At 37.7% G+C, this 19,094-nt stretch overlaps 1 protein-coding gene across 1 annotated transcript in view; it reads left to right on the top strand.

Moving 5' to 3' along the window:
- Positions 1-19,094, top strand: part of trdn (triadin) — a 426,623-nt gene that overhangs the window by 217,624 nt on the left and 189,905 nt on the right. The window contains exons 11-15 of the mRNA XM_060854831.1: positions 4,826-4,873; positions 8,396-8,431; positions 9,444-9,488; positions 13,512-13,550; positions 15,529-15,561. Coding sequence (XP_060710814.1) covers positions 4,826-4,873; positions 8,396-8,431; positions 9,444-9,488; positions 13,512-13,550; positions 15,529-15,561 — 201 coding nt within the window. The remainder of the gene's footprint in view (positions 1-4,825; positions 4,874-8,395; positions 8,432-9,443; positions 9,489-13,511; positions 13,551-15,528; positions 15,562-19,094) is intronic.

Genomic DNA, 19,094 nt, shown 5'->3' with positions numbered 1-19,094 from the left:
ACCACAGTAGAAGCACTGGTCACTTCCAGACTGTCACAGGATTTCTGATGTCATCTTTAAAGCCAAGTTGTATACCTGATGAAGGGCTTTTGCCCGAAACATTGATTTCGCTGCACTTTGGATGCTGCCTGAACTGCTGTGCTCTTCCAGACCACTGATCCAGAACCTGATCAAGTGCTGGCAGTCCAGAGCTGCCCTGCACAGTTCACACCAATTACCTCAGTAATATTGTACAGAGGGAAATTGGTACCCTGCTTCGCTGCTATGGGCATGGAGGTTCTGCTGGAAATGTGGGTGTGTGCAGTTGCTGCTCGTGGAGCGTGCCCTGACATATTGGTGACTGCCGCTGCACAAATGGTGAGTTGGAGTCACGAGATAGTCGTGCTGAGTATCATAACAGGAATTATCACAGTCTAGTTTTTATTTGGTGGGTTGGGGGATAAGGAAGCTACATTTTCTTTTCCCCTTAAATAACACTCATTTCCCCAATTACTGGATGAAAATGCCTTTATTGCCTTAAGGTTGTCTTTTGCGTTTTTTTCTTTCAGCAGCTGTTCAGCTGTGTGGCTCTTTTGGCTGCTAGTTGGTCTTAAATTTGTATGAGCAATCTTTTTGAAAAAGTGATATTATTTGTGGTTCTTCTCTTCTCCAACTGAATCTGTTTCTTAATCTTCTCTGCATTGCCTGACCCCTAGGTTTAGACTGTGATCTTGAAACAGGCATTCCCACGTCATGAATATTGGAAATGAGATAGAAGCTATTATTACGTCACCTCTGTTATTTTAATGTCATTTGAATGCTCCAGCCTGAATTAGCATGGAACTTTGCACTTTCATTCCTTGTGTCCCAGGAAGTACATGCCATGTGCAAAGGAAGACAGTCATCTATGCAATGGTTCTCTGGTCTTATTTTTCTCTATATTGCTGCGCTTGAGTTACTAGAGACAGGTAAACTAGCCCAATAATAAGTTTACCTCTAGATCCCCTGTGATGGATGTTGACTTGTAATCATTGTGTGTGTGACATGAGGATACTGGATTGCAGGGCATTGAAAGGTTAGTATAATGTTAAGATCAATGCACTTCAGCCAATTCTTCACCATTTTCTCTCCCATTGGCACTTGACCCTTGTGCTATTCTACCAATTATTCATGTTTTATTTATGCCCACCCCCCACCCCCTCCCAGTTTTGCAATGTTTGGGTATAAAGGAAATTAAGGAATATGGGGATAATGTGGGAAGGTGAGTTGAGGTAGAATATTCTCTTTAACCCTGTTGAATGGTGATGCAGGCTCAAAGGTTTTAATTGCACAATATACCTTCTGCCTCTCACATTCCTATTTCTGGCAACAATAGGTTTTTCACTAAATCCCTCTCTCAAGTGTCTTCGTATTTGGAAGAATAGAACAGTTCAATAATGCCAGACAGATCAGATTACATGGGATGCCAAATGCCCATTTGTAGTACCTGCACAGATGCACACCATGCGTACTAGTAAATGTAAGTACACAGATAGGTATTGTAGATTGGGCAGTTCTATGGAAAAGAAATCAGTACATAGGTAGATTTAATATGATATACTTCGGGGGCTGTATCTTAGAAAATGATGAACTAAATGGGGTAGACTAAACTAAGGAACTAAAATAAAATTGAAGAAGTTATTAAAGCAATGTCAATTAAATGCTACCAAATTTGAGAAATCACATTTATTGGAAATCATTGAACAAATTGCTTTCTTTTTCCCTTTGGAATTCTGAATATGTCGAATAGGGTAGATGTGGAGAAAATATTCTGCCAATTTGAAAATTCAGAACTAGCTACATGGATTCACATTAGTTGCTTAGAAATTCAAGAAAAGAAGGATACGGGATTTCTATACTGAAAACGTCTTTAGAAATCAGAACTTGCTTTCGGGTATTGGTTGCTTGGATTGTTTTGAAAGGAATTGCTTATAAAGACAAACTGAAAAGTTAAGATGAGGCAGATGGATGTGAGGAGACTTGTATGGAATATAAACACCAGCACAGACCAATTAGCTTGAATGGTCTGTTTTAATGCTGTATAATCATTTCTCAAGGATGCTGGGACAAATAACCTGATACCAGAACTAATCAAAGACTCACCAATTTTATTGTTGGATGCTTCCACAGAATTACTCTAAAAATAGTATATCATGCAAAAGAAGGTGGTTTGGGTGATTTAAGACAGCATATCCTGATTGGCTTCATCTGCTAAGATGTTGCTTCCGAGGTTGAAAGGCGTGGGTTATTAGAAAACTGGATGCAGAGTTGTGCCATCCATGGCACAGATGCTTACAGCTATCACACGGCCTATGGACTATTATGATTCCAGCAGGTGTTAACAGTGGACAAGTCAGATCCCAGACAGGAACTAGCTTGATAGATCATAACTTGTTTGTTTTTGTTTTAATGAAGTGTTCTCTTACTGAACGGTTATAAGCACACAATATTGCAGACTTTGAATAACCTAAAATATCTACTTATAATACAAATTCAAAGATTTAAAACATATAGTAATAAAGTATCCCACTAATACCAAAACACAACTTTATAAATTGAAAAATAAGCAGCTTTTAAGAATGCATAAAACATCCTGGTAAAGTTCTCAAAATACCTCTCATTGGTACAGCACGCAAAATACCCACTATAACCCAGATCCATAATATTCACATGAGTATCCATGTATTTAACCCTTCGTAGGTTTGTCATTTGGGAATTTAATTGTTAAACTGGAAATACAATAACTTCTTTTTGGCGCTATCATACATTTGAGCTTCACTGAACTCGGCTTAAGTGACCTCTTCAAGGTCTTCATCTGGTTTGGAATCAGAACTAAACCTTCACTCTAAAGACCTAATCCTTTATATCTTTCCTTCCTCAGGAGCACTGCTCTATACAGCTTTTCTTTTCCAAGATCTTCTTGGGACTCAAAGAAAGCTACCTAAAGTCAAAAGTGAAACATCAGTTATGGATGTTTTCCTTGAGCTTAAAAGAAATTCCAGAAATCTGCTTTAAGGTCCCATTATTTACCGCATTGCAAACAATTTAAAATAAGCAAAGGTTCATTCATGTACAAACTCATTTATGCTACAGCCAGGCTTAAACATAAACAGTATTTTTTTAAAAAAATTGCTGTTATTACAGAAATACCTTTAACTGTTAACTTCAGACGCACAGAAAATCCTCCATTTGCTAACCCAGACCCAAAATCACCCCAAATATCATTTAGAAATTATACTTATAAAATTACATGGTGACTAGCACATCAGTGACAGAAATCAGAAGCTGTGGCCTGTACTTTGCCCAATCATTGCAAAGCTGCTCTCATGATGTGATCGAAAGACAGAGACAGCAACTTCTTATGACTGCCCCCACGTTAACAATAGCCAAGTTTGTACTTGCTTGCTGTCCGAGCCTGCACCATGGTTTCCTTAGCTGTAAGTCTTAAAGTAATGTCTGTTTGCTCAACTACTGGCTTCATATACTACTAGAAATCATGAAGGAACAACGACATAATGTGAGATTTAAGTTAGACTGAGGCAATAGTTTTATTTTTTCCTGAAGCATGTTAGTGAGCCAGTTAGAATTTTGAAACAAATTGTGCCTTGGTCATTTTGATTCTCTTGATTAATTAAACTTAATTTTAAAAGGTGGTGGGATTATGAACTCAGTTTAATTAGTGCCAAAGCTATTATAAAATCTATCCAACTTGAGAGCTTTGCATATCAGTTGACCATGGAAACTTTGTGTTCAAAAAGGCTTCACAAACATGCATACACCCTCCCACTCACACACAGACTCACTCGCTCCCTCACAGACACATACACACAGACTCATACTCACACAGACACGTACACACCGGGGGTCCATTTGGGTCACAAAACCTGTTAATCCAAACTATTCAATTGTAAACTGAGCCCAGATCTGAAAATGGAGTCTTCTGGCACATGTATCATTACAGGCATTATGTATGATTTACTGATGTGAGTTTCCAGTATGAAACAGGGATCTGCACACAATTTCATTTCTTGGAACTGGAGATTTGTTTTACTGAAATCACTGGTTGTTGAAATTCCAGTTCAGTTCTCAAGCGTCCTTCCCTTTTCAGGATAAAATGACTGTTATATTAATGAGGAACATTCAATGCAATCAATAGCATTAAAATTTGATCATGGATTGATAACTTTATCCATTTCCAACAAAGAACAGGCTTGAGCAGCAGGGCATTACTACATCTAGATGTTGGACTATTGCCATCATTGCTGATCTAAAAATTCACTTCACTCCAGCAGTCAATTCACTGCTGTCCATGTAGCTGATCTAAAAAAAGAGACAAAACAGTTAAGGAGCCACAAAGAGTTTTTAAAAATAAAACCTACCAAACGATTGAGATGGAGCTGAACTCTTTTGTTGCTATCTACGTTTCCTATCCAGCTTAAAACATAGGCATTTATGTTACACGAAGTGATTGTCCCTGTTCCTATCAGTCAGCACATCTTAAAACTCATTAAAAGCTCCTACTCTTTTGTGCTTCTGAACTGTTCTACTCATTTTTGGCAGGTATATTTTTATTGGTTTAAATTCTTATTAATTCATCTGTTAGTTTTCATCAGCATTTCTCAGAATGATTTTGATATTATCATTCTATTTGTTTAATTGCAGATACAGTTGACGATTTATTGTGATGTAATTGTTCCTTGATAATTCTGGGATGTGTTTATATTTATATCTAATTATTGCACATTACATTGGCCTAACTATTCCAAATGATGTATTTAAAGGTTGACTTCATTTTTTCCTCTTTTAGAACCAGATGTGACACCAAAGAAAAAAGATGCTGCCCCATTAAAACTAGGTAGGTAAAAGTATACATTAAAATAAACATTGAAATTTATTTCTGAAGTGTGTATTACATTAGAATAATCTTCTGCATGTCCTCACATGCAATCCGTGCCTTAGGGAGTAGAAGGTTAGCATGTTTACCAATGTTTTCCTTAAGGCTTAGAAATGCAACATGTGTGCCATGGATTACATCTCACTATTCCAAAGGATGAACTTCCCAGCTCTCCTGTAAAGTGCATTCCACAAAGATGAACCTGGCCAACAATATGACGATCACATACTTTAAAAATTTCTCCATGACATAAAAGTTGAGTGCAATGATCATGTTCATTATCACAGTGAGAGCAGTGCAGTTCAGGTCATAATGCAGAATTTGGCAGAGTCATACACATCTCACTACGGTCTAAATCTCCAAGGGAATCCCCTATCCTCAGAACCAGTAAGAAACCAGTCCAGAATTGTCTGGGAAGATCATCACATATCACTAGGGAAAGGTGCTCCATGATGTAGAAATCATGATTGAAACTTTTCTTACAGCTGAGGCTCACATACTGCTTACTTCCAACTATCCCAGTTGATTTTGACAATTACCATGCACTATAATTTTTAATATATTGCCCCGAGTGCTCTGCGAGTGTATGGCCCAGAAATATAAAACTGCAACACCAAATTCTTCTCATTGTAATGTCTCAACTCCAAACTTAAAACCATAGAGTCATTAAAGCTTCGGTCCAACACGTCCATGCCAACCAGATATCCTAAATTAATCTAGTTCCATTTACCAGCACTTGGCCCTTCCTATTTATGTACCCATCCAAATGCTTTTTAAATGTTGTAATTGTACCAGCCTGCACCACTAGTTACTTATGTTTTGCATTTGAGGCATGTGACATTTTGAGATCTGAGCTTTATTTACAAGTAGCTAATGAATTGTGAGCATCAGATAAGTGCTCTCTTGTTCATTAGAGAAAGTGAGGACTACAGATGCTGGAGATTAGAGTCATGAGTGTGGTGCTGGGAAAGCACAGCAGGTCAGGCAGCATCCGAGGAACAGGAGAATCGATATTTCGGACATAAGCTCTTCATTGTTCATTGTGGAAGTACAATAACCTAGCTATTTGGAGACTGTGAAAGTCAGATGCTAGAAAGTCAGAGTCAATAAAGTGTGGAGCTGGAAAAAGCACTGCAGTTCAAGCAGCATCAGAGGAGCAGGAGAGTCAACATTTCAGGGTGGAACTGGGAGGGGGAAGGGGGCTGAGAAATAAACAGAAAGAGGACAAGGGGCTGGTGCAAGGTGAGTGGGATGGTGATAGGGTGGATGCAGGTAGGAGGCGATTGTGATTGGTCATTGAGAAGAGTGGAGTGGAGAGGTAGAAAGGAAGATGAACAATAGGTCAGGTCAAGGGTGGTGCAGAGAGGGTTTACAACATAGCTAGACCGAGCGCACTCTTGGGGACCGGTTCAGGTCCACATCTGGCACCTTTCCCTGCAGCTGGACCTGAAATGAGATGGGGAGTGCAGTTGGGGAGATTTGGAAACTGGTGAATTTTATGTTAGGCCATAAGTTTGTAAGATCCCAAGGCGGAAAATGAAGTGGGCTTCCTCCAGTTTGTGTGTGGCCTTGTGTTAGCGGTGGAGTAGGCCTAGGATGGACATGCCATTGAGGGAGTGGGAGGGGGAGTTCAAATGGTTGGCAACTGGAAGGTAGGGTTGATTAGTGTGTACGGACTGTAGATGATCCCCAAATCGGTGCCCAAATTTGCGCTTGGTCTCTCCGATGTAGAGCAGACCACACCAGGAGCAATAGATGGAGGTAAGAGGGCAGACTTTGCACCTCCTGTAGCCGCAGGGAAAGGCGCCAGATGTGGACCTGAACTGGTCCCCAAGAGTGCGCTCGGTCTAGCTATGGTGTAAACTGAACTAGACAACTATCGGAATGTGGTGCAGGAGGATATGTTAATTGTAAATTAATTGGGTTGCATTTATACTAGTGAAAGATATTAATTGGGATTTTACTTGAGCACTACACAATGTCATTTGGTGGAACTTGAGTCTAGATTTCATTTGAGTTACAATGCCTCTTTAAGAGTCTGTCATCTTTAATTTGCGTTAATTTTTAAAAAATTGATTTCAAAATGACATGAAGAAACTGAAGGTGTGTTGTGGTTGAGTTAGGAGGGGTGTTTGAAGTGTTTCACTTTGTAAATAAGTATGAAGATTGGATCTAGAATCTTCCTTCATCAACTAGCTTTCAAAAACAGAAGATTGCACCTTGTAGGGAAAAGGGACTCACACAGACTACTAGTGGTCCATTTCTCTTCTGTGGAGGGACTTTCAGAAAGTATGTGCAGCAGAACACTGGCCCCTTCCAGGACCCTTCAGGAAACTGAATGATTTTGAATGAGGACCCAATTTTCCCCACCACCCCACACCCCCATTCCCTGGAAGCCCAAATTAATCTTGACTGGTTGAAATCTACAGCCACTTGTTATACCTCACTGGGGAGCATGCTGAAAATCAAGCATTGCATTCTCAGTGTCGTCGGAAGTGTTCACAATTTTGAAAAGTGCATATAATTCCCCAACATAACTGCCTTTTAGTCCCAGGCTGATAGTAAGCATGGATCAGGTTTCTGTATTTAACAAGAATGATATTTATTACAAATTAGTAGATTCAATTTGTGGTAAACAATGATGAGCCATTGGCATATAGTACTAGTTAAAACTCTAACCTCCTTATAAATTCCTCTTATACACACATACAGACAGACAGACTATGCATAGAGGGAACAACTAGGGAAGTAGTTCAGCTGTCCCTATTCACAGGATTTGGTGAAATGATATTTGTGCTGATCAGAGCTTTGTTTCTTGATCTTCCTTCTCCAGATGATTTCACTTGTTTTCAGGAGATGCAGAGCGACTGGTTCACATTGGTCTTGACTTATTAATTAAAAATCACAGCTTATTGCAACTGTTAAAGAAAAAGTAAACTGATTTTCTTCAAACTTAAAGACTGAAAAAGTTGTTTCTCCAGAGAAAAGAAACAACCTCTGAATTTGAGGAGATTGGATATCTTCTCTCTATCTTGTTCACAGCCCAAGCTGATCAGCTACCAAGGAACCAATTACTTTGTTGTTAGCAGATGTAAGGCCTTTGTCATCGATAACTGGTCACTAGTCCACAGACTAGTCGACTACTATTTGCCAGCATAATCTCAATTTGTATGTAGCCTCCAGTTTGATCTATAAACCTTCTCCACTATTACTTGAACCAGTAGCTGTGTAAACAGTGTCTACGCTGAGTGTCAGGTTACTTGCTTTTCAAAACATGCGGCAGTCCCTCAATGACCTTTGGTTCTTAAAACTGTTCTTTTACCATTTTAGTCCACAATTAAAAATACAGAAAAATATTTTAAAATGGTAAATATGCAGTGCATACAATCAATCTGTTGTTCGATTGCCAGATTTCTTTCTTTAACAGCTTGTTAATGTACGTTTTAAACTTTAATAAATCTCTTTCATTTTTGCTCATTACAGAGAAAGGGAAATCTCAAGCAGCAAAACCAGCAGCAAGTAAATATATCATTTTAAAAGCATGAAATGTAGCAGTAGATTTGTTTAAAAATGCTTTTAATTTGTGCCAGTCATGGATTCTGTGTAAGGTTTTTATTATTTTATGATTGGTTTTATTTTCTTCCATTATCAATATTTTCAGTTTTACACACTGTCATATATCATTTGTTATTTAAAAGGGTGTTGTGTTTTTCATGTTCTGTTGTGTTCTTGCTAGTGACTGCCAGGGTACACATGAAAATCAGATACATTCACTGCCCATTTTTGCGTCTCCTGGTGCAAAAATGTGGCTCACTGTATCTCTGAATTTGGGTTTCAATGTGAGGCTAAGTTCCAGCACTCTCTGCCAAACCCTAAAGCTATTTTAATGTTTTACAGCAGCAAAATAAACAGCTTTATTCTAAATCTTGCATTGAGACTTTTAATACAAGTAGTCTTACATTTACCTAATGGCCCACAGGACCTAAAATAGTTTCACCTTCCATTGAATACTTTGTGTTTGATAAATAATTACAATCGTAACCAAGAATTTCATAACTGTTCAATGTATGCTCATTTACCAACGTTTTTACTATAATATTTTAATGTTTACTATTGCTTCCAGACTGCCACAAACTTTAAACTGTGGTCTAACTTAAATAAAAAAATCATTTGCAGACATTTGCTATGAAGCATGGTGCTCTATCTTGTAATTATATTATGCAAAGGAGGATCATTTTAAAACTTAAATTACAGTTCTAACTCTGTTGCTAGGATACTTGACATTGGATGTATCATTTGTTTCATAGAAAATAGTGGATTTGTGACATCAAAGGAAGAACAAAGCAAGAGGTTTCATGAATCTGACAGCAACTGCAAAATTGCGTTCAGATTATTGTTTGCTGTTAACTGATACAATTTCCTCAGCCAAAACAACATTTATTGGCTTTTATTTTGATGTACCTTTATGTTTTACTAGTACATTTTAAAATAAATTCCTGAAACCATTGTCTTTTTTGTCTTTGTATTGTAGAACCTACCAAAGAGAAGACAGCTCCTACATCACCAAAAAAAGCAGGTATCAAATATTTATCATTCCCTATTTTATGGTTCAAATTGCAGAGCAACTTTCAATGTGGTTCAATCTATCTATTCACATAGTTAACCATGGAAAAATAATTTGCACAAAATATCCTGTCATTTGTCAAGGAAAGTTATTCGCTGGTAACTAAACTTGCCCTTGCCCCAAGCAGTCCATGTTCATATGCAGCAAGACCTAGAAAATATTCATGCTTAACTAGGAAGTCAAAAGTCATATTCCCATCGCACAACTGCCAGACAATGGTCATCTCCAACAATATAAAAGGAATCTAATCATCTGTCCTTGCTATTCAATAGAGATACATTGACCCAAAACCGCCCTCCAAATCGGACCTGGTAAATATGCGTCTTTATTTCCCTTTCTTTAATTCTTATAAATTCTGGTATAGAGACAACTTATTTTGGATCTGTCTGATTCCTTGTAGCTTTCCAAAAATTGGTGCAAGCTTCATGAGACAGTTTCATCTGTTGGAAAGTTTACAGTTCTGCCTCGGCATCTCTTACAGTGGGAATGCCCTTAGCTTTATTATGTCAAGTCACTTCAGCAAAATAAGTGAGAAAGTTTAATTTAATTTCTTAATAAACTTCAATCATTGCTAACCAATGTGATAACAGAGAAACAATATTATATCTAGGTACTTAGATTCAATCTAACCAGCATTCCTGTAAAGCTGGATATTTAATACCTTGTAAGATAAATTTAAATCAATATAAATTAATTCAAAACCTCCTATGATAAGTAGTCAAAAAGCTTTAAATGTGGCATACATAAATACACATGACAAGTCAGAGGAAAACAAATGGTTGGATTTTGCTGAAAAGAATAACGTTTCTGAATAACACACCTTCATTCACCTCACAATTTGTCTAAAGAGGAATACTCTGTTTTTTGAATTACCATAAGTTGCTGGACAGTCTGCGCTAATTTGTTGTTAACTGCTCCCTTACAATCTTGCTGTAATGTTGCTGTATTTGCATATTAATTTCCCATTAAAAACACCACAGAAGGATAACTTGAGTAATTAGCATTATATATAAAACCATTGAACAATGTGATAATTATTGATTGTTGCCAATCAACTTCTCCTGCCCCAAATCTGAAAAATTATAAATGTTTGTACTTATTTCTTCAAGTTCTGAATAAGCATGGGAGATTTAAAATATGTAAAATTTTGTATTCTTTCTGTCTTAACCATATTTTCTTTCACACTGTTTTACATTCCTTGGCCTTTGCTTTGTTTATTCTTTATCAATGAGAAATGTGGATTAAAGGAGTTTTTTATTCATTCATGGCATGAGGGCATCACTAGCTTGACCAAAATTTATTGCCCATTCCTTTTTGCCCATCAGCAGTTAAGAGTCAAAACATTGTGGTAGGTGTGGATCTCATGTATGCCAGTCCAGGTAAGGATGGCAGTTTCCTTCCCTAAAGGACATTGTGAACCAAATGGGTTTTCCAGCAATCAACCACAGATTCATAGTCATCATTAGACTCTTAATGCCAGTGTTTTTTAATATTGAGTTCATATTCTACTTTTCGCCTTGGCAGAATTTGAACCCTTGGTTCCCAGAACTTTATCTGGGTCTCTGGATTAACAGACTTGTGATAATATCATTAGACCTCCCCTCGTACACAGTTTGGCCCAAATATGCATTTGCTCTTTTGCTGTACCATTATCAGTAATTGACCTTCCAGTATTTCTGTGGACAAGAAATGTGCCTAAAAGTGCTTTGATAAATCTAACAAACTGGTAAGCTGTGAGATCTTCCTTACAGCAAAATCTGACTCAATTTAGAGTCAGAGAGGATTAAAGCACAGAAAAGGGCCCTTCATCTCATCAAATCTGTGCCTGTCAAAAACTAGCACCTAACTATTCTAATCTCTTTTCCAGCATTTGGCCCACAGCATTCCCCAGCATTGCAAGTGTATATCTAAATCTTTCTTGAATGCCATAAGTGTTTCTCCCTCTACTTTTCCTTTGGATTATGATTCCCTCCCATCCCCTCTAACCCTCCTGCCTGACAGCTTAAATCTATGCCTAGCAGTCATTGATCCTTCTATCAAGGGGAAAAGTCTCTTTCTAGAATATCTATGCCCCTGATTACTTTATACATGTCAATCCTGTCTTCCCTCAGTCTACTCTACTGGGAAACAACCCCAGTCTACTCAATTTCTCTTCATAACTAACTGTCCAGCCGAGGCAATACCAGAGTAAATCACTTCCATACTCTCTCCAGTGCAACCCATTCTGTCCTATAATGCAGCTTCCAGAACTGCACATAACATTCGAGCTGTGGCCTAACCAACATTTTATACAATTCCAACATAACCTCTCTGCTCTTAAATTCTGTATCTTGGCTAATATAGGCATGTATCCCACTTGCTTTCGTAACCATTTTATCTATCTGTCCTGCTATCTTAAGGGGCCAGTGGACATGCACACCAGGATCTTCTGATCCACATCGCTCCCCAGGGTTCTACTCTGCATCCTGGATTCCCTTACCTTGTTTCTACTGCCCAAATACATCACCATTCGCATAACTGCATTAAATTCTATTCATCACTGATCAGCCCATCTGTATTCTCTGGTACTCTAAGACTATCCTCCTCACTATTTACACGTCACCAATTTTTGTATCATCCGTGAACTTACTGATCAACTGTCCTACATTTAACTTAAATAATTCATCTGTACCAGAAATGGTAAGAGCTCTGACCTCTGTGGGATCCCACTGGACACAGGCTTCCCATCACAAAATCATCCCTTGACAATCAGCCTTTGCTTCCTTCCACTCAGCCAATTCTGGATCCAGTTTGCAATTCTCCTTGGATCCCATGGGAGCTTACTTTTGCCATCACTCTCCCATGTGGGACCTTATCAAAAGCCTTGCTGAAGTCCAAGTAGACTGCGTCAAATGTATTGCCATCATGTACACACCCATTCACCACCCTGAACAATTGAATCATGATGTTCAGACATTATCTGCCCTAAACAAAACCATGCTAACTGTTTTTGATTAATCCATGCCTCTCCACGTGCAGATTAATTCTGTCCCTGAGTTAAATTAATAAAATTAGTATAATAAATACTTTGAATTGTAAAAATCAGGGAAAGGTATCGAGGGGAAATGGATGGTACCGATATTCGAGAAGAGAATGTAATAAAGAGGTTAATGTTCTTGTTCTTCCTACACCTGATGGCAATGATGTGAATCACATCTGAAGTCTGCTCTACCTGATCTGGTAGGAGTCACTGTATATTTCAATCATCAACCTAACCCCAGTAGACATTAGTTCCAGGCCATAATTGACAAAGCCTGAGAAAGCCAAGCCACTGGCATTGGGGCATTAAAGCAACAAGGCAAAAATGAGGACTGCAGATGCTGGAAACCAGAGTTTAGATGAGAGTGGTGCTGGGAAAGCACAGCAGGTCAGGCAGCATCCGAGGAGCAGGAAAATTGACGTTTCGGGCAAAAGCCCTGTCCAAAGGTAACCAGAAAGTTTTTACCCATGACCTACAGTCTAGGGAAGAAAAAAGCAAGTTATTTTCTTGGGTGACTTGGTTCTTGTTACTTATTATTTATCATTCTAACATGCAAGTAGTCTGCTTCTACCCCTCCCTCCCTTCAAAATTTTAGTGATCATGAACTAAGTAGCATTACAATGTCACGCATCTTCTTTTGTTTTCTCCCTTGTGTCATGTGTGTCAACCACAATTTTATTTTTAGCAACTTTTAATCATTTGTTTTTCATTCAAGATGAGTATTACAATTGTCAAGCAATGCCTGATGACATTGTAATTTTAGTATTTTAATATTAATGGTTCTCCCAATATCCCAATGTATGATCAATTGGTCTGGCAAGCAACATTGACATTTCCCTCAGCTTGCTGCCAGTCTAAAGGTCAGTTGTAATTTTATACAACATACTCTTTGACATGTAACAAAATATTCAGTTGTGCATTTAATAAAAGTAAATTATCAACATTATGTTATATAGAAAAGAAATCGCCTCCTCCAGCTATCAAAGCAACAAAAGGTTGGATAATTATAAGCAAGTATATATATATATATATATACACATATATATATATAAAAGCATGAGTTACCTGAACTGCATGAGTGAAACAATGCTTCAGCAAATTCTACATCGAGATTAATGACATCCTAATGACAACATCAGATCTTTCATTAGGAATTTGCTGGAGGCTTAATGTGCTGGTTATGTGCAAGTTTTGCAGAACCTAGATAGTAATGACTCTGTTGTCCAGCTGCTTTCTTCTTTACCGAAAGCATGTGCTTCAAGCATGTTCTTAACTTCTTAATGATAAATTAATAATTCTTGTAGTAATTTCACATGAATTTCTGATTTATTACCTTAATGGGAGATTAATCCACAGATTATTTTGATTGAGTCTGTTTCAGACTCATAGGCAAAAACATTTCATAACATTGACAAAATAGCGTTTATTTAAACAACTATTTTGAATTGTAAATTAATAAAAATTCATTGTGCTAATTGCAAATATTTTCATAATCTTGTCCAAAACAGGTGCTCAGAACATCTTGGAACTGTCTAAATAATAATTAACAAATATGTATGGGGGAGTGAGCTTCTATTAATATATTCATTAATATTCTGCATGATCCAAGATATTAAGATTTATTTGTCATTGTTTCCTGAAGTGTTGACTCATACTGTGATATGGTTAATCTAATATTAGCTAGTATATTAAGAATCACAATAGAATTCCACATGTCGGACACCTGATTTATTGGAATTTATTGGAGACAGAAACAGTCCAGATTCTTCATCGCAATGGATAATACATCAATTTGCAATCCTCTTTTTTGATTAGTTTTATTTTGGATTTGATCATGGGATGTGGACTTTGTTGGCTGGGTCAGCATTCACTGTACATCCTGAGTTGTCCAAGCATTTGTTAATGCTCTTTGTAAAATAACTTTTTTAGATTGGAAAGAATAATTGTTTCCAAATGCCACAATGGGTATTTAAGTTAAAAGCAACTTTTAAAGTAAAACACTATTGAAATCACAGAATCATAGAATTGTTATGGACCAGAGGAAGGCCATTGAGCTCATCATGTCTGCAGCAGCTCTCCAAATGAGCATCATAACTTAACGCTATTCTCCTGCCTTTTGCTCACAATCTTGCACATTATTTCTACTTAATCATCTATTCACTGTCTTTTTTTGTTCGTGTATGACATTCATTTCTTTAGCAACTCACTTTAAATCTGTTTTCTTGTGTTCTTGATTCTTTGCAAGTGGGAACTGTTTCTCTCTGTCGACTCCATCCAGTTCTCTTGTAATTTTGAAAACTGAAACCATATTTCCTCTGGACCTCCTAATCTTCAAGAAATGCAGTTTTCACTTTTCTAACCAATTCCAGTTCACAAAACTTTCAGTCCCTGGAACTTTCCTTGTAAGCCCCCTTCTGCATACTTCCTAAACTGTGTCACCTAGCACAGTACCACCTGAGGTTTTATCATCGCATAATGTCCCTGCTCTTGTACTTGATGGCCCATTAGTAAACCAAGGATAATGTACGCTTTATCAACTGTTCTCTTCATCTGTCCTATTACCTTAATTTACTTACGAACATTCACACACAGGAGACTCTGCTTTTGCACCCCCTTTAGAGTAGTATCCTTTATTTTACACTGTCTCTCCATACTATTCTACCAAAATGTGTCACCTTGCTCTTCTCCATCATTTATTAGTGTAAAAAGTGAGGTCTGCAGATGCTGGAGATCACAGCTGAAAATGTGTTGCTGGTTAAAGCACAGCAGGTCAGGCAGCACCCCTCCCCCAAGTCCCTCCTCCCTACCTTTTATCTTAGCCTGCCTGGCACCCTCTCCTCATTCCTGATGAAGGGCTCTGGCCCGAAATGTCGAATTAGCCTCCATCATTTATTAGCCCACTCCACTGACTTTTCAATGTCCTATTGAAGATTGAATGTGTTTTTTGACTATCTCTTCTTTTATTATCCTCAGCTGAAAAGGAACATGTTGACCAGATGACAAAAAGTATGTACTCAACTAGCTATTTTTCTCAAATAATGTCTTGATTGATCTGTCTTTACCTAGAGGGATATTTAAATGTACCCAACACTTTGTCAATCATCATTTCTGTTGGATGAATCTAATAACTGCAACCCATGACAAGGGGGCATTTTGGATGTGGTCCTTGAACTATCCCAGCAGTCACTCCGCTGCATTCCTTCAAGTTGCAATCCCATTATAGAACTTGCTAGACATTTGAAATGGCCCAGAACTAGTCATATCCGAGGTGTCCAGTCCTGGAGTGGAACAATTATTTTTCATGAGACACCCTTGGCTTCTTAGAAATAATTTAAACATTTCTTCTTCAGTATTTATTAGAGGTTCCAGTTTGTAGGAATGTAATGGATGTTTGACTGGCTGGATTGAAAATTGACTGAGCAATATTAATATGAGGATGATAAATAGGGATCAAATAGGATTCTAGATGGGAGATCAGACATTTAATAAAGTGCCAGATGTTAACAGTTGTTAGCAAGTGCAACCTGAAACACTATCGTGCTGCTGATTTCTTATTTCTGCAGAATAGAAGAATTTCTGCCTCTGAAGAACTCTTTTTAAAAAAAAGGTTGATTTCTCTCATAATTTCATAATTATCACCATAAATAGAAATAATTAACATTTTTCTTCATTTATGGCTCAAAATTCTGTTCCAATGCATTTCTATCTCTAAATTAAATATCCAGAACTTGGAGTCTAACTATCTACAGATTTCCACAAACTCACTCCAGAATGCTCAAGCAAGGAGTTAAAAATGAGAGCTATTTTTTAAAAATATGTCTAGAGCGCACTGTAAATATTGACATGACACTTGGGAGATTCAGAATTGCAACTACAATGCTGACAGTCAAAAAAAAAGTAGTGATATATGGATTATGGAACTGTAGATCAGCTTTAAGTAATTGCAGTAGGGAATGTGTTCATCAGCACTTTGAGTGATATTGTCAATGCTCATATGAAGTGCAGAATTATTCAGTGCCACTCAGCATGTTCTCAATATGCATAGACTACCTCATGAACCTGTCTCTAAAAAATTTTAAAGCTCTAAACAGGTGGATGAAACTTTATAGGTTAAAGTGGGAACTGATAATTTTGCCCCAGCATCACTTTGCCAACATTACTCAATAGTGGAAGGTTATCTTATCAGCATACTTAGATGTACCTCCAATACATAAACATAACACATCAGAATATCTGCAAGGTTTTGGAAGAAAATGATCAGAGTCCACAGCTCTTACATGTGCACCTTTTCAGTCTTTAATGTTGGATTGAGCTCTTGTTTATGTCAGAGAGTCTTAAATTCAAACAGCTTATTTACTTGACTTCAAATACCTTAGAGCTTTGCAGAACTTCTAATACTCTTGTGGTCATACCTAGAAGTCACATTTCTATTCTGGAGTTCTCTTTGAAGGGCGGGAGTCAGTCACTTGACTCACTAGCTCCACCCAAAGGGGCAAAGTAATCAAGCACTGTGTCAGATTCAATGATCAGACAGGTGTAATCAAACACATATCTTATTACAGAATGTCCTGATTAAATACAGGAGACTGTAACATAGAAGAACTGTCAAAATGTAGCTCTGGGTTAAGCCATGAAATGCATTTCTTAATGGAACAATTCAAACAATTGGCGAGTCTCTGAAGCACTGCAGTGGTACTACAGCTGCATCGTGTAATTTTCCCTTGATGTGAATAAATGTAAAGTCTTCAATAAGCTTTAAACATAATTTATGCACTGACTATGAATGCTGACAGTGCTTGGAATTCATAGCAGATATTGTTGAGCACACTAAGCATTAAGTGAATGTTAGTCACCCAATATTCTGCGTTATCTAGGTGAGCAGTGCTTCTGGTGCCAGTATTATCATGATTTAGTTGGGATTTCAGAAAATTGAAAATGATCAATATGAAAGACTGGGACATTTTTTTCTCTGGAGTGTAGGAGGTTGAGAAGTGGTCTTATGAAAGTATATAAAATCATGAGGAGTATAGATAAGATTAATGGTAGCGGTCTTTTCCCAAGGATGGAGAATTTCAAGATGAGGGTCACATTTTTAAGGTGAGAGGAGGGAGATTTGAAAAAGACATGAGGGGAACATTTTTTACACAGAGGGTGGTTTGTGTGTGGAATTAACTTCCTGAGAAAGTGATGGATGTGGGTACAATTGCAATGTTTAAAAGACATTTTGATACATACATCAATAGTAAAGATTTGGAGGAATATGGGCCAGGAGCAGGCAAGTGGGATTAGTTCAGTTTGGGATTTTGTTTGGCATGAACTGGTTAGGCCCAATGGTCTTTTTCCATGCTGAGTGGCTTTATAAGTCTATGTGAGGCTTTTACAGAATGTCCTAATTCATAGGACATAGTTACCATTTGGACAAATATATTGGTTTAATAAGAGAAGCCGGAGAGTAATAAGTGGAAAATGACTTTGAGATAAAACAATGATAAAATACTACATATCATAAAAGATAACAGAATTGAAGTCCACAGGACTAAAAGGACAGTGGTGATTTGGTACCAAACTAACTGCTTGGTTATTAAATTAGCTAAAGGACTGAAAGTTGAGAGATGTGGTGATTTGGTGATTATCAACCTGTAGACACCACTAAGGGCGAGTACTCGGAGCAATATTTAAGAAGTATAAAGTTGAAGTATAAAGAATGAGGAGTTATGCCAAACATTTAAAGAACACCAGGTGAAGTGAAAGAGAAAACATTAGATGGGCAAGATGAGATGTCCTAGAATGTCAAATAGATTATTATGCAGCATCCAACGAAATGACGATAACTCAAAATTTAAATGATGTCAGAATGGTCCTGTTATGGTGCAGTGGTAGTGTCCCCACCCTGAACCAGGAGGCCTGGGTTCAAGACCCACCTGCTTCAGAGATATCTGAACAGGTTGATTAAAAATAGAGGTTGAAAGAACAGAGGGTGGGCATAGGAACAAAAAGCAGTACATGGTCTTAGAATTGTTTTTATCATGGCAAAGCCATGAGGTAGATCATAGATGAGAACACGGAATACCTTTCTGTTTCTTTTCTGATCTATTTTTGATGATTTTTTATGAACGGTGACTGGATGTATTTGACAGAGGGTGGTTGGCTGTGTGTATTGAGCAATTGCCTCAACCTCCCAGACCATTTAAAATCATTCTTTCCCAGTAACCGAATAAAACTCACTGGTAATGATATAATGCATTCCTAGCATGCTTCTCTTAACGGATCAGATCAAACAATTGCTGAATCTTTGAAGCACTGCTATGGTACTGCAGCTGCATTGTGTAATTTTCCCTTTATTTGAATAAATGAAAAGCCTTCAATGAGCTTTCAACATAATTTGTGCACTGACTATGAATACTGACAGTGCTTGCAATCCATAGCATGTCTTCTTGAGTACACTGAGCATTAAGTGTGTCTTAGTCACCCCAATACTCTGAGGTATCTACGTGAGTTATGTAATGACACAAGAGTACTGCCAAAAGGTTTTCAAATAA

This window comes from Hemiscyllium ocellatum, chromosome 3 (genome assembly GCF_020745735.1).
Source record: "Hemiscyllium ocellatum isolate sHemOce1 chromosome 3, sHemOce1.pat.X.cur, whole genome shotgun sequence".
In the NCBI taxonomy this organism is placed as follows: Eukaryota; Metazoa; Chordata; class Chondrichthyes; order Orectolobiformes; family Hemiscylliidae; genus Hemiscyllium; species Hemiscyllium ocellatum.
Note: the sequence above shows the minus strand (reverse complement) of the source record. Positions and strands in the feature narration are given on the sequence as shown.